The 13,582-nt window shown below is 46.1% G+C and overlaps 1 protein-coding gene across 1 annotated transcript in view; it reads right to left on the bottom strand.

Annotated features, from left to right (window-relative positions):
• Positions 1 to 13,582, bottom strand: part of limd1a (LIM domains containing 1a) — a 65,511-nt gene that overhangs the window by 33,770 nt on the left and 18,159 nt on the right. Inside the window, exon 2 of the mRNA XM_078539620.1 lies at positions 7,579 to 7,680. Coding sequence (XP_078395746.1) covers positions 7,579 to 7,680 — 102 coding nt within the window. The remainder of the gene's footprint in view (positions 1 to 7,578; positions 7,681 to 13,582) is intronic.

The following is a 13,582-nucleotide window of genomic DNA, read 5'->3' as shown; positions in this document are numbered from 1 at the left end:
GTTTCATTCTACTCCTACTTATAAGGACACAAGTGAATCCCCAGTTAATGCCCACCACCTAAATACAATTAAATACAGTGAACTTGCAAATAACTGATCTACCTTTTTCATACTACTGACTGCTATCCCACATGTTGTGTTAAGATCACTTCTGAATCACTGACTTTGAAGGATGAAGAATGCATGTTTGTCAGTTCTTTGATGCCTTTGGGGCCTTTTTCTAAACTGTCCACAGTGATTGAACAGCTCCTTTATATCCCATGACCAGAACTGATCAAAGTGCCTCTTGGCCAGAACATCGCTTGCTCTTACTGAATTTTAGTGAGAATGGTACAGTCTGCAGACATTCTCCTCAGGGGCTTTTAGGTAACATTGTCTTTGTTTCTGAAAAGACCCATTCAGGTCAGGAAACCTCTTCTGGATGGTCTCAGGAGATGGGTAGTGACACCTTTAGCCTGGAGCGTGCATCTTTGTCCTATTGAGACAGTGTGGCAGTACCTGAATCCACAAACTATGTCAGATGACTCTCAGTGGCCGTCTCGTGCAGACCATCAGTAATCATTTTAAAAAGACATCAGTTCCAGAAGATTCCACACCGAGTACAGTTTATGTTTTAAAGTTATGAACATGACATGCCTTTATTGGGCATGACCACTGCTTTTTCAATCAGTGAACACTGATTTATGCTCAACTAGGGGTCTGGTGCAACCTTGTCGAATGTCTTTCTAGATCACGATAAAAAAGTTCAAGAGACACTGATATACATACATCTCTTCAACATGGGATTCAAATTCTAGATCATTAACAAGTCATTACAAAAGAGTCTCTTCATCTCCCTCCTGGGTTCTTCTGCTTAAATATGAGGGGTCAGGTTACTGACTTTCCTGTGTTTGGAAACAGTCTTTTTTTTTTATTCTATCAAGGGATGTGGGCATCTTTGGCAAGATCAGCATCTGTTGCCCATCCCTAACTGCCCTTGAATGGAGTGACCAGCTAGTCCACTTTTACCACATTTCTGCATCTGGAGTCACATATAGGCCAGACCGGGTAAGGACAGCAGATTTCCTTCCCTAAAAGGACATTAGCGAACCAGATGAGTTTTTTATGACAATCAATGATAGTTTCATGGTCACCGTTACTGAGACTAGCTTTATATTCCAGAATTTATTCATTGAATTTAAATTTCACCAGCTGCCTTGATGGGATTTGAACCCATGCCCCCCCACCCCACCCCGAACATTAGCCTGGGCCTCTGGATTACTAGGTCAGTGACATTACCACTACGCCACCCACTTCCCCAGTTTCTCCCTATAAATTCGATCAAAACATTTCTTCCTTCAAGAATTTGGTGACCATTATGTGCTCAACTTCAATTCAATTTCCCATCGTAGGTACGTGATAAGATGTGATAGCTGCTATTTGAAATGTGAAGAGAATGCCAGGTCCTGGTTAAGTAGCAACTGGAACTGTCAAAAATTGCCAGAAAGTCAGAAGCTGAAATGGTTCGATTACTACCTTGGCACCAGTGAACAAACCTTTCAAATCTACTGCTTGGCTTTTACACTACATGCCTCTGTCGAGGTCCAAGTACAGTTCCTTCCACTAAAAATCTTTAAAGGCCTGTTCAAAACCTAACTTTCTGACTGCACCTTCAGTCAATTTTGCCAATTAACCGACTACTGCTTGACATCTGGTGTCTGGGCAAAATAGCTATACTGGAGGAAGGTTTATAGTGGGGGGGTTCTCCAGGGGTCAGTGTTGAGACCCCTGCTCTTCCTGATGTACATTAATGACCTTTGTATACAGGGCACCATTTCAAAATCTGCATATGATACAAAACTTGGAAGTATTGTGAACCATGAGGAGGACAACACAGAACTTCAAAAGGACATAGGCAGGTTGGCGGAATAGGAGGACAAGTAGCTGACAAAATTTAGAGAACTGTGAAGTGATTCATAACGGTAAGTTGAAAGCAGAGAGACAATATAATGTAAAGAAGCAAAGAGATCTGTGTAATTGTCCATAAATCATTGAAGGTGGCAGGACACACAGAGAGCGATTAATAAAGCCTCAGTATCCTGAGCTTTATCCCTTTTGGCTAAGATCAAGTGTAGTCGTGAAGCGATGGCTATAACCAGTCGAGCCCCATACCATGGGGTACATAACACCGTTCGGGTGGCGGTGAAGGAGGAGCACCCATGGATCGGGCCTTCTTCATCAAGCGGATCCTGTTGAAGGCGTGTGGATTTGAAGCGGAGGAGATCTACTCCCTGCAAGACTTCCCCAGAGTTGGATATTTCGACGTGACCTTCAGGAGTGTGGCAGCTTGCGTCAAGTTCCTAAAGGTGATCAAGGAGAAGAGACACCAGTCGGAGATGAAGATCCTGACGGTGGAGTCGCTCTTTGCTCTGCCGTTGCAACGGGACCGGGTGGTGACGGTGCATTTCTACAACCCCCACGTCCCTGTCACCGACGTGTTCACCTTCCTCGCCAGGTACGTCGACAAGGTTGGGAGCTGCACCGAGGTTAGAGACGCCTTTGGGATTTGGACAAGCAAACACCAGATCAAGGTCACTAAGGCCGATGGTAAGGGAGCCATCCTCCACCCTCCTTCCAGCTTCGCTATCGGGGGAAGCCGTGGCTACCTTGTCTACGCTGGGCAACCCAAACTTTGTTGCTCATGCGGCAAGTCTGGTCATGTGGCGGCCAACTGCAGCGCCGCCCTCTGCAAGAACTGCAAACAGGAAGGGCACCAGACAAAGGATTGCAAACAGACTAAGTGCTGCAACCTGTGTGGTGAGGCAGGCCACCTCTACAGGACCTGCCCTAAACGCTGCCTCATTTACGCACAGGCAGCCAAAGCCAACGAGGGGGAAGCAGAGGAAATGCTTCTTGTCACTACTACCAAGGACACTTGCACCTCCCCCCCAACCACCATGGCCCCCAGTGAGAACAACAGGACAAAGGGGGGCACAGAAAGAGACAAGGGGAGGGGAAAGATTGAGGCAGCAGACAGCCGATCAACTGCACTGCCCCCTGAACCTCCCACTCCTCAGAAGAGCGAATCAATGGAGGAGGAGGCAGCGGAAAATCAGCAGGGGGAGTGGCAGCTGGTGAAGAGAGCCAAAGGAAGAATGGGCGAAGAAGGGACCAAGCCACTTCCCAGACAAGTGGCAAGAGGCGTCTCCCATCCGGCACGGATGACAAGGGCAGCTGCTCTTCGGACGAAGAAGGGAAAGGGCGGCACCTACAGAAGAAGTGGCAAAGCTCTAGGAGTTGGAGGACGAGATACCCGAGCTCCAGAACATTGGAGACAATGAGGAGACCAGCGCACCCCAATTTTGCCCACAACCCGAAGAGGCCAGCGCACCCCAGCCCCAGGAATCTGGGAGCAGTGAAGCGCTCAGCGCACCCCAGCTCCAGGAAGCTGGGAGCAGTAACTCCCCAGAGGGGGAGAGGATTGGAGAGACTTCTCCAACAGAGAACATTTCAAATCTCGTTCCTGGCACCAACCCCCAGATGCCACCTGAACAGAACATCTCCAGTGGGGAGGTTCAGGACAGTTTCCTCAGCCAATCCAAAGTGAGGCAATTTGTGAACACTATGGGTATGCAGGAGCAGACCAAAGGTCTGGAACTCTCAGAGACAACAGGTTTGGTAAGAGACTAAATGCTTTAAACTGGGTGTAAAGATTTTATCCATAAATGTGCGTAGCATTAAATCTACTACGCGATGTGTTGCGACCTTGGACTACCTTGCGAAGGTCAAAGCTGACCTGCTGTTTCTGCAGGAGTGTGCGATCCCGCACCTCAGCTCCTACAGGCAATGGTCACCATGGTGGTCCCACGGGCCATCGATCTGGTCGGGAGGAAACGACTCTCGTTCCTCCGGCCTAGGTATTCTGCTGTGGGGAGGCAACTTCACCGTCTCCGAGGTTAAGGAGGAGGTGGGCGGGCGCCTCCTCGTAGCAGACGTAATGTACAAGAATGCTCCACTCCGGTTAATTAACATCTACGCCCCGGCACAAAAGGCAGAGCGGCTGGTGGTATTTCAGCAGCTCCCACTGCTGCTGGCGACCTCCAGGCCGGTCATTCTGGGCGGTGACTTCAACTGCATCATCGATACGGCTGGACGATCCGGCAGGGCCGACAGCAGATTGGACGCTACGTCCAGATCCCTGAAGGAAACAGTTAAGGATGCCAAGCTGCACGACGTCTTCAGCAACCCTGCAGATGGAGCACAGCGTAGATACACCTGGTCACGGCCAGACGGGTCCATCCGTTCCAGGATAGACTTCCTGTTTGTGTCCCGTGCGTTCGCAGTCAGTTCCACCGACGTCAAGCCGGTGTTCTTCTCTGACCACTGCCTCCTACTGGCTGACTGTCACTTAGAGGAAGATCAGAGGGTGGGCAGAGGGGCATGGAAGCTAAACGTGCATTGAACATTGAGGAGCTCAAGAGGGATTACAAAGGTTGGAGAACCGTGAAACCCCTCTGAGTCCCTGACACACTGGTGGGAAGCGATCAAGGGGAACATCAAGAGGTTTTTCATCCTCAAAGGCATCCAGAAAGTTAGAAAGGAACAGAGGGAAATGTCCCGACTCCAGAAAAACACGCAGAACCTGCTCCGGCTGCAGTCAATGGGGGTCGATGTCAAGGAGGAACTCCAGGAGGTGAAGAGATTTTCAAAGACAAGGTGTGTCTGACAAATTTAATAAGAGTTCTTTGAAATAATGGTTGAATGCATCGCTGAAAGGAACTGCAGTGGACGTTGTACTGGCAGATTTTCAAAAGGCATTTACTACATCACATGATATTAAAGAGAATGAGGCAATATGAATAAGACTTCTAGCACAAAAGGAGGCCATTCATCCCATTGTTGCTGGCTCTTTGATGGTGCTATCCAATTAGTCTTATTGTCTGGTTCTTTCGCCAGAGCCCTATAAAGTCTTTTCCTTTAAGCATTTCTCTTTTAAATGTTACTACTCAATCTTTGTCCACCACCCTTTCAGGCAGTGCATTCTAGATCACAACTCACTGTGCAAAAAAAAAAAAGTTCCTCTTTTCACCTCTGGTTCTTTTGCCAATCTCCTTAAATCTCTCTCTGTGGTGACCAACCCTTCCGCCACTGGAAACTGTTTCTATTTATTTACTCTTCCCAAACCCTTCGCGATTCTGAATGCCTCTATGAAATCGCCTCTTAACTTTCTCTGCTCAAAGGAGACCACTCCAGCTTCTCCAGTCTGTCAATACAACTGAAGGCCCTCAACTCCGGTACCAAGCTAGAAAACCTCTTCTGCACTCTCAACAATGCCTTGGCCATCGTATAAGAACATAAGAACTAGGAGCAGGAATAGGCAATTCAGCCCCTCGAGCCTGCCCCGCCATTCAATACGATCATGGCTGATCTCATTTCGGCCTCAACTCCAATTTCCCGCCCTCTCCCCATAACCTTTTAACCCATTGCTAATTAAAAATCTATCTCCTCCTTAAATTTATTCAGCGTCCCAGCATCCACTGCTCTCTGAGGTAGTGAATTCCACAGATTCACGACCCTTTGAGAAAAGTAATTCCTCCTCATCTCTGATTTAAATCTACCACCCCTTAGCCTAAAACTATGGCCTCTTGTTCTAGAATGCCCCACAAGGGGAAACCTCCGCTCCACGTCTACTTTGTCTATCCCCTTTAGCATCTTATATACCCCAATTAGATCTCCTCTCATCCTCTAAACTTAGCGAGTATAAGCCTAAACTGCTCAATCTCTCCTCATAAGACAAGCCTCGCATCTCTGGAATCAATCTAGTGAACCTCCTCTGAACCGCCTCCAATGCAACTACATCCTTCCTCAAGTAAGGGGACAAAACTCTGCACAGTACTCCAGGTGCAGTCTCACCAATGCCTTGTACAGTTGCAACAACACTTCCCTATTTTTATACTCTATTCCTTTAGCAATAAACGCCAAAATTCCATTTGCCTTCCTTATTACCTGCTGTACCTGTATGCTAGCTTTCAGCGATTCATGCACGAGGACACCCAGATCCCTCTGCATTGAAGCGTTCTGAAGTTTCTCTCCACTTAAATAATAAGTCGCCTTTTTATTCTTCTGACCAAAATGGATAACCTCACACTTATCCACGTTAAACTCCATCTGCCAAACTTTGGCCCATTCACCCAACCGGTCCATAACCATTTGTAAATTTCTCATTTCTTCATTACAACTTACTTTCCCTACTATTTTGGTGTCATCTGCAAATTTAGCTGCAGTACCTTCTATCCCTGAATCCAAGTCATTAATATAGATTGTAAATAGTTGGGGCCCAAGGACCGAACCCTGTGGCACCCCACTAGATACTGCTTGCCATCCAGAAAAAGACCCATTTATCCGGGCTCTCTGCTTTCTGTTGGTTAGCCAATCCTCTATCCAAGCGAATATATTACCCCTAACTTTGTGTGATCTTATCTTGTGTATTAATCTTTTGTGCAGCACCTTATCAAAGGCCTTCTGGAAGTCCAGATATACTACATCTACAGGATCCCCATTATCCACTTTGCTTGTCACATCTTCAAAGAACTCTAGCAAATTAGTCAAACATGATTTACTCTTCGTAAAACCGCGCTGACTCTGATGGATTGTATTTTGACTTTCCAAATGCCCCATTACTACTTCCTTAATAATGGGTTCCAACAATTTCCCAACGACAGACGTTAAACTAACTGGTCTATAGTTTCCCACTTTCTGCCTCCCCCCGCCTTTTTGAATAATATGCAGCTATTCAGATTCTGACTCAACATCACACAGTGGGAACACTCATCTCGTTCTATGAGTGAGTATGACATATCACCACAAGAATTTCAGCATATGGGATCCGGGGCTTTATTAATAGAGACATAAAGCGCGATAGCCAGGAAGTTATGCTAGACCTACATAAAACGCTAAAATAAAAGAGCAAAATACAGAGGATGCTGGAAATCTGAAATAAAAACAGAAAGTGCCGGAAATTCTCAGCAGGTCTGGCAGCACCTGCGCAGAAAGAAACAGAACTAAAGTCTCAGGGCGGAGACCCTTCTTCAGAAGGCAAAGAGGAGATTTGATCAAGGTGATAGAGAGAGAGGTGTTTGAAATCATGAAGGGTTTATATAAAGAAAGAGAAACTGTTCCCATTGGCACAAGGGGGGTCAAGAACCAGAGGGCAGAGATTTAAAAGTTATTGGCAAAAGAACCAGAGGCGACAGGAGGAAAATCTTTTTTTATGCATGAGTAGTGATGATTTGGAAAGCACTGCCTGATAGGCTGCTAGATACAAATTCAATAGGAGCTTTCAAATAAGAATTGGATAAATATTTGAAGGAGAGAAAATTGCAGGGAAAATAAGGTGAACTGGATTGTTCTTCAAAAGAGCAAGCACAGCCTCGATGGGCTGAAGGGCCTTCTCCTGTGCCGTTTGATTCCTATAAATCCAAATGATTGAGACACTATTGAGAGGGGCACTTATTCCAAGGTCAAATTCCAAACATGCCCGTCACCCTGCCCATGCCCGGGTTCTCACGCCCAATACATCACTGCTGAGGTATTACTTACTGCAGGCACTACAAGTGAAGCAGGCATCATGATATAGGTTCCCCATAGCCTGACAGGCCTGGTGTGCTCCATAAACTGCTTTGCTGCACTTCACACACGTTCCTAGGAGAAAACCAACATGAAACGGTCCAGTTAGTCCCCGTTTATGACAGGAATATCAACACCATGAATCTAGAGCAGCCATAAAAGCACGTATTAAATCGCGCCCATACAATTTTAACAAATGCTGTATTTCAAGGCAGCAGCAGAGAACGTGCACCACATGGAAGTGACAACATATTTTTGCACAACGATATTTCAAAACAAGTATCAGGTTGCATGTTTCACAAGCAAGCAAAAAAAAAAAAGTTTGTTAAATACTTCATTCAATCTTCCCTTCTGGCATACATCTGGCTTGTTCTAGGCGGCATTCCATTAACTTTATTGAGTACAATACTACACCTCCCCAGAGAGCCTCTGGCACCAAGACCCTAAATAGGATGTGCTCTATTCAATGGTTCCAATGTCCTTCACCTCCAACAGCACAAAATTCACATGAAAATGAATAAATATTGCAATGAATTGTTGTGATTGTTTGAAATTTGGCATTCTTCCGTTTGCCCTGATGACTGCAAGATGAAAAGCTTCAACATGTCTCTTTCAACGATATTCAAGTTCAGTCCTACCAAGTGATTGATTGAATTTTTAGGATGGAAACAGGCCATTCAGCCCAACTGTTCTATGCTGGTGTGTATGATCCACAAGGCCCTCCCTCCGTGCCACCTCATCTCACCCAGCAGCAAATCCTTTATCACTCAAAGATACTTATCCAGATTCCCCGTAAATGCATCTACGCTATCTGCCTCAACGCTGTGTGGTAGCTCCACTTTCATACCACTCTGGGTAAAGATGATTCTCCTCCATCATTAATAAATCCACTAAGGAATTACCTTGATATATCCTCTTATTTTCCACCAGTGTGAGGTTCTGAACATCTAATCATCCAGTAATGCATCGGACAAACATACTGGAGAAAATACTAACGGAGCAAGGAATTTGGTGCATCAAGAACCCCCCACATGAAGAGTGTTGGCATAACAATGAAGCATTTTAATACCAACGCTCCATTGAAAAAACAGGATACTAAACTGTGCATGTTGGAATCGAATACTCATGGATTTTGCTGATGTTTGGCATATCATGAAACAATGTTCACTCATGGTATTAAGTGTCATGTATTCCCAGGAGTGCATCAGGGGGCTCCAGTAAACATTTTGGAGGTGGGAGGGGTGGGGTAGTGGATGTTGGCCAGGACACTGGGAGGGGTTCCCCTACTCTTCTTCGAATGGTACCACGGGGTTTTTTTGCATCCACCCAGGCAGGCATATGGGGCCTTGGTTTAATATCTCATCCAAAAGACAGCACCTCCAACGCAGTACTGAGGGACTGCTGCACTGTTGGAGTGTCAGCCTTGATTTTTATGCTTAAGCCCTGGAGTGGGACTTGAACCCAGAACCTTGTGACTCAGAGGCAAGAGTATTACCAACTGAGCCACAGCTGACACACAAGGGGAGAAATTGGCAGGACTATGGAGAAAGAGCAGGACAGGGAGACTAATCGGATAACTCTTTCCAAGACTCAATACACACACACACACACACACACACACACACACAATTTCAAAATAGAGAATAAAAAGTTGCATTCGACAAGTGCCTTTGGAAAAAACATTTACCAGTTTCGCAATGCTGCCTGCAGTATATTACATCGTAGCTTAAAAGGTTATTTTCCCTGATTTACACACTTCACTAACTTCAAAAGGTATTCCCCTCCCCCAACATTCACCTTTAAACTGAAGTCACATCAATAAGCTCATCAATTTGCAGAGAGATAAGCTGCAGGATGTGCATATTTCCAAATACACTGGAGTCCTTGAATAATTTAACAGCAAGTAGCTCCGACATAGCGCGGTTCAATGATTTCCCACACCACCAGAGCTCCGAAGGATTGCAGCCAAGCATCATAGGAGGTGGGTGATATTTACATATTATGATCACCTGAACTATAGTAGTTATAAACTGTGCCCTTCCAAAATTATATTGTGAGCTGTTCGACTTGGTGGCAGCTGACATTTGAAGTCACAGCACTTTCACACTCCCAACTATCTCTGGCCTCTGGCCTGCCATTTGCTTACATCAATCTCAGTCACACCCTCACCTTTATCTCTGATGCTTTTATATCTAATAAATTCCTTACCATCTCCAACCCTGGTGCTCCCCTACCAAAGGTTGAAGGGACGTAAACTTTAAAGTATACGAGACACGACTGGTTTACCATTCATCAGCAGCTCTGGCTAGACCGTGTTAAGAACCATCTTTCTCTAGTTTTTCTCCCATCTCCCCTCATGCCCTCTCCAAGCTCATCTTGTCCATGAGATCCTGCTCCCTTGACGCTATTTCCCATTCATTCATCTGACCATTCATCTTCCTCTCCTGGCCCCCATATTTGTGAACATTCTTAATAGTTCTTTCTCCTCCCTTTCAACTCTGCCATCCATACCTCTTCTCCTCAAAAAGCTCACCTTGATCCCTCTATCCTTGCAAAGTACCACCCCCTCCCAACCTCCCTTTTCTATTCAAAACTCTTTGAACAAGTTACAGTCTCGCAAATCATGCCCTTCTTCTACAACTCCATGTTTGCACCCTTTCTGATCAGGCTTCATCATAAGACAACCTCTTAATCCCTGAAATCAGCCCAGTGACCTTCTCCAAACCACTTCCAATGCGAGTATATCCCTCCGTAAGTAAGGAGAGAGTCACAAATGACATTCACTGTTCCTACAACTATGGTGGGCTGTCCTATCCTCCTCACTTCTTGAGCTGTCTGCAGCCCCTGACACCATTGACCATACCACCCTCCTCCAATCTCACTCCTCTATTGAGTTGTATTGCTTTGCCTGGTTCAACTCTTAGTCTATTCAGTCGTGGCCAGAGAATCTCCTGCAATAGCTTCTCTTCCCACCCAATCGTCTCCAATGTCTCCCAAGGGTCTATACTTTAACCCTCCTATTTCTAAGCCATATGCTTCTCCTCCACAATAGCAACTGATGACAAGACGTCAGGTTCAACGCTTACGCTGACAACACCAAGCTCCACCTCACCAGCACCTCCCTCACCCCTCTCCTTGCCAATATTAAACTTCTCCTGGTGTTCAAGCCCTTCAATGGCCCCCAAGCCTCCATATCTCTGTAACCTTCCCCAGTCCTACAGCCCTCCGAGAACTCTGCACTCCTCTAGCTCAGGCCTCTTGTGTAACCGCCAATGTTAATGGTGTCATCATTGACAACTGTGCCTTCAGCTGCCAAGGCCCAAAACTTTGGACTTCCCCTCCCTAAACCTCTCTCTCCTCCTTTAAGACGTTCCCTACAACCTACCTCTTTGACCAGGCTTTTGGTCATCTATCGCAGCAGCTCTTTTCTAGCTTGGTGTCAATTTTTGCCTGATTATGCTCCTGTGAAGGACCTCGGGATAAGTTCTTAGGTTTGAAGAGGCTGTCTACATGCAAGAGGCATACTTGTACAAAACTCACAAGATCACAAGATAGATACAGATTGCCCAGTTTCACATCAACACTTTACACATGATACCAATACAATAAATAACCATGGGGGAGTGGAGGATTTAAGTCCTTTTTTTAATTCTTTTATGGGATGTGGGTATCGCTGGCTGGGCCAGCATTTATTGCCCATCTCTAATTGCCCATGAGAAGGTGGTGTTGAGCTGCCTTCTTGATCCGCTGCAGTCCATGTGGTGTAGATACACCCACAGTGCTGTTAGGGAGGGAGTTCCAGGATTTTGACCCAGCGACAGTGAAGGAACGGCGATACATTTCCAAGTCAGGATGGTGTGTGGATTAGAGGGGATCTTTCAGGTGGTGGTGTTCCCATGTGTCTGCTGCACTTGTCCTTCTAGACAGTAGCGGTAGCAGTCGTGGGTTTGGAAGGTGCTGCCCAAGGAGCCTTGGTGAGTTTCTGTAGTGCCTATTGCAGATGGTACACACTGCTGCCACTGTTTGTGGGTGGTGGGGGGGGGAGTGAATGTTTGTGGATGGGGTGCCAATCAAGCGGAATGCTTTGTGCTGGACAGTGTCAAGCTTCTCGAGTGTTGTGGGAGCTGCACTCATCCAGGTAAGTGGAGAGTATTCCATCACACTCCAGACTTGTGCCTTGTAGTTGGCGGACAGGCTTTGGGGAGTCAGGAGGTGAGTTACTCACCACAATTTGCAATAAAATGTTAGCATATCCTTTCTACAGACATTTACAACTTCTCTACACACAGTAAAAAAGGGAAATCGTTCTCCCTGGTGACAATACTATGTCCACGAATGGAGTCAGCGCCATAATAGAATTTAAACCTCAGAGTGATTAGGAATATCTTCATTTCAAAGGCCAATATCAAATATTTATGTTCAGTTGATGTTCATTACCAAACACTTGAAAAATCCAACAACATCTGCGATATAGACAGCTTGCATTTATATAGCGCCTTTAACTTAGTAAAAAGGTCCCAAGGTGTTTCACAGGAAGCTTAGACAAAATTTCATACCAAGACACTTGAAGATGCTAGGGCAGGAAAGAGGTAGGTTTTAAGAAGCGTCTTAGAAGAGGAAAGAGAAGCAGCGAGGCGGAGGAGTTTAGGGAGGCGATTGCTGAGCTTAGGGCCTAAGGCAGCTGAAGGCATGGCCATTAAAATAGGGAGTGACTTAGACCAGAATTAGAGGGATGCAGGGATCTCAGGGGGTCGTTTATATAGAAATATTGACCAACGTCACCCGCTAACAAAATCTGGTACTTTTCGCAAGTACTTCCAATGATTTATTTTGGGATTGTGCAGAGCAGTTTCAGAGGGCCACCATGACCCTCTTCCGTTCTATGCAGCAGGTGAGCAGCAGAGAGAGGCCCTGAACTTTGGGTCACTTATGAGCACTGGGTTTAAGCCGCTGAATCAAGTGGGTCAACTAATCTCAATGAGCAGTTTACAAAAACAAGTTAATTGCTTTCCTGCTCTTTCCAAAAACGAGATTGAAGTGTCAAAGCATTACTTCATCACGTCTTGCCAGGTCAGGCTGGTTAGTATCAGAAATACTTAATGCTCAGCCCTAATTTAATACTGACTATAACATTTTTCTCCTGGGTGGGGGAAGGGAGGGCAAAGTTACATTTTCAAGTATTTTTATTTAAATATCAACAAACTCCCGGGGGGTTCTGCATTTTCAAGCACGTATGAGCTCGAGAAGCTTCCTTAATATAGGCTGGGGAGTTTAGAACTAGGGGGGGGTCACAGTTTCAAGATAAGGGGTCAGCCATTTAGGATGGAGATGAGGAGAAATTTCTTCACTCAGTTGAGGGTTTTTGCAATTCTTCATCCCACAGGGACTGTGGATACTCAACTGCATTCAAGTCACGATGGACAGGGTTTTTGGATATTAAAGGATATATAGGGTCATGTGGGAAGGTGTAGTTGAGGTAGAGGATCAGTCACGATCATATTGGAAGGTGGAGGAGACTCGAGGGGCCACCTGACCTACTCCTGCTCCCATTTCTTATAGCAATTAGTTGACTGAGGTCTTGTGGCAGGGTGGGTAGTGTCCTTGACTCTGAGTCAGAAGCTCCGGGGTCAAGTCCCACTCCAGGGCTTGATGGCCAAAGAAGGTGCATTCACAACAGGGGCAAACGGGTTGCGTGTCAACCTGTGAATCTTTTCAACACACACCAATGGCAGGTGGTAAGAGTGGGTGAGATTCCTGGCTGGCCATGTGATGGAGAGGACACAGTAGGAGCCTCTACCATCACTACCCATAGTTCCAGACTACAACATGCCTGTAAAAGTGTATGTTGCCACAGCGACTCAGACTCCTTGGGGGGCTGGTTGGATCAGTTGGCTGAACGGCCGGTGTGGATCAGATTGGTGCGACAACACGGGGTTCGATCCCCATTCTGGCTGGGGTGGATTCGGGACCTGTCTCC

The sequence above is a fragment of the Cetorhinus maximus genome, chromosome 3 (assembly GCF_964194155.1).
Source record: "Cetorhinus maximus chromosome 3, sCetMax3.hap1.1, whole genome shotgun sequence".
Lineage (NCBI taxonomy): Eukaryota > Metazoa > Chordata > Chondrichthyes > Lamniformes > Cetorhinidae > Cetorhinus > Cetorhinus maximus.
This window is presented reverse-complemented; position numbering and strand designations above follow the sequence as displayed.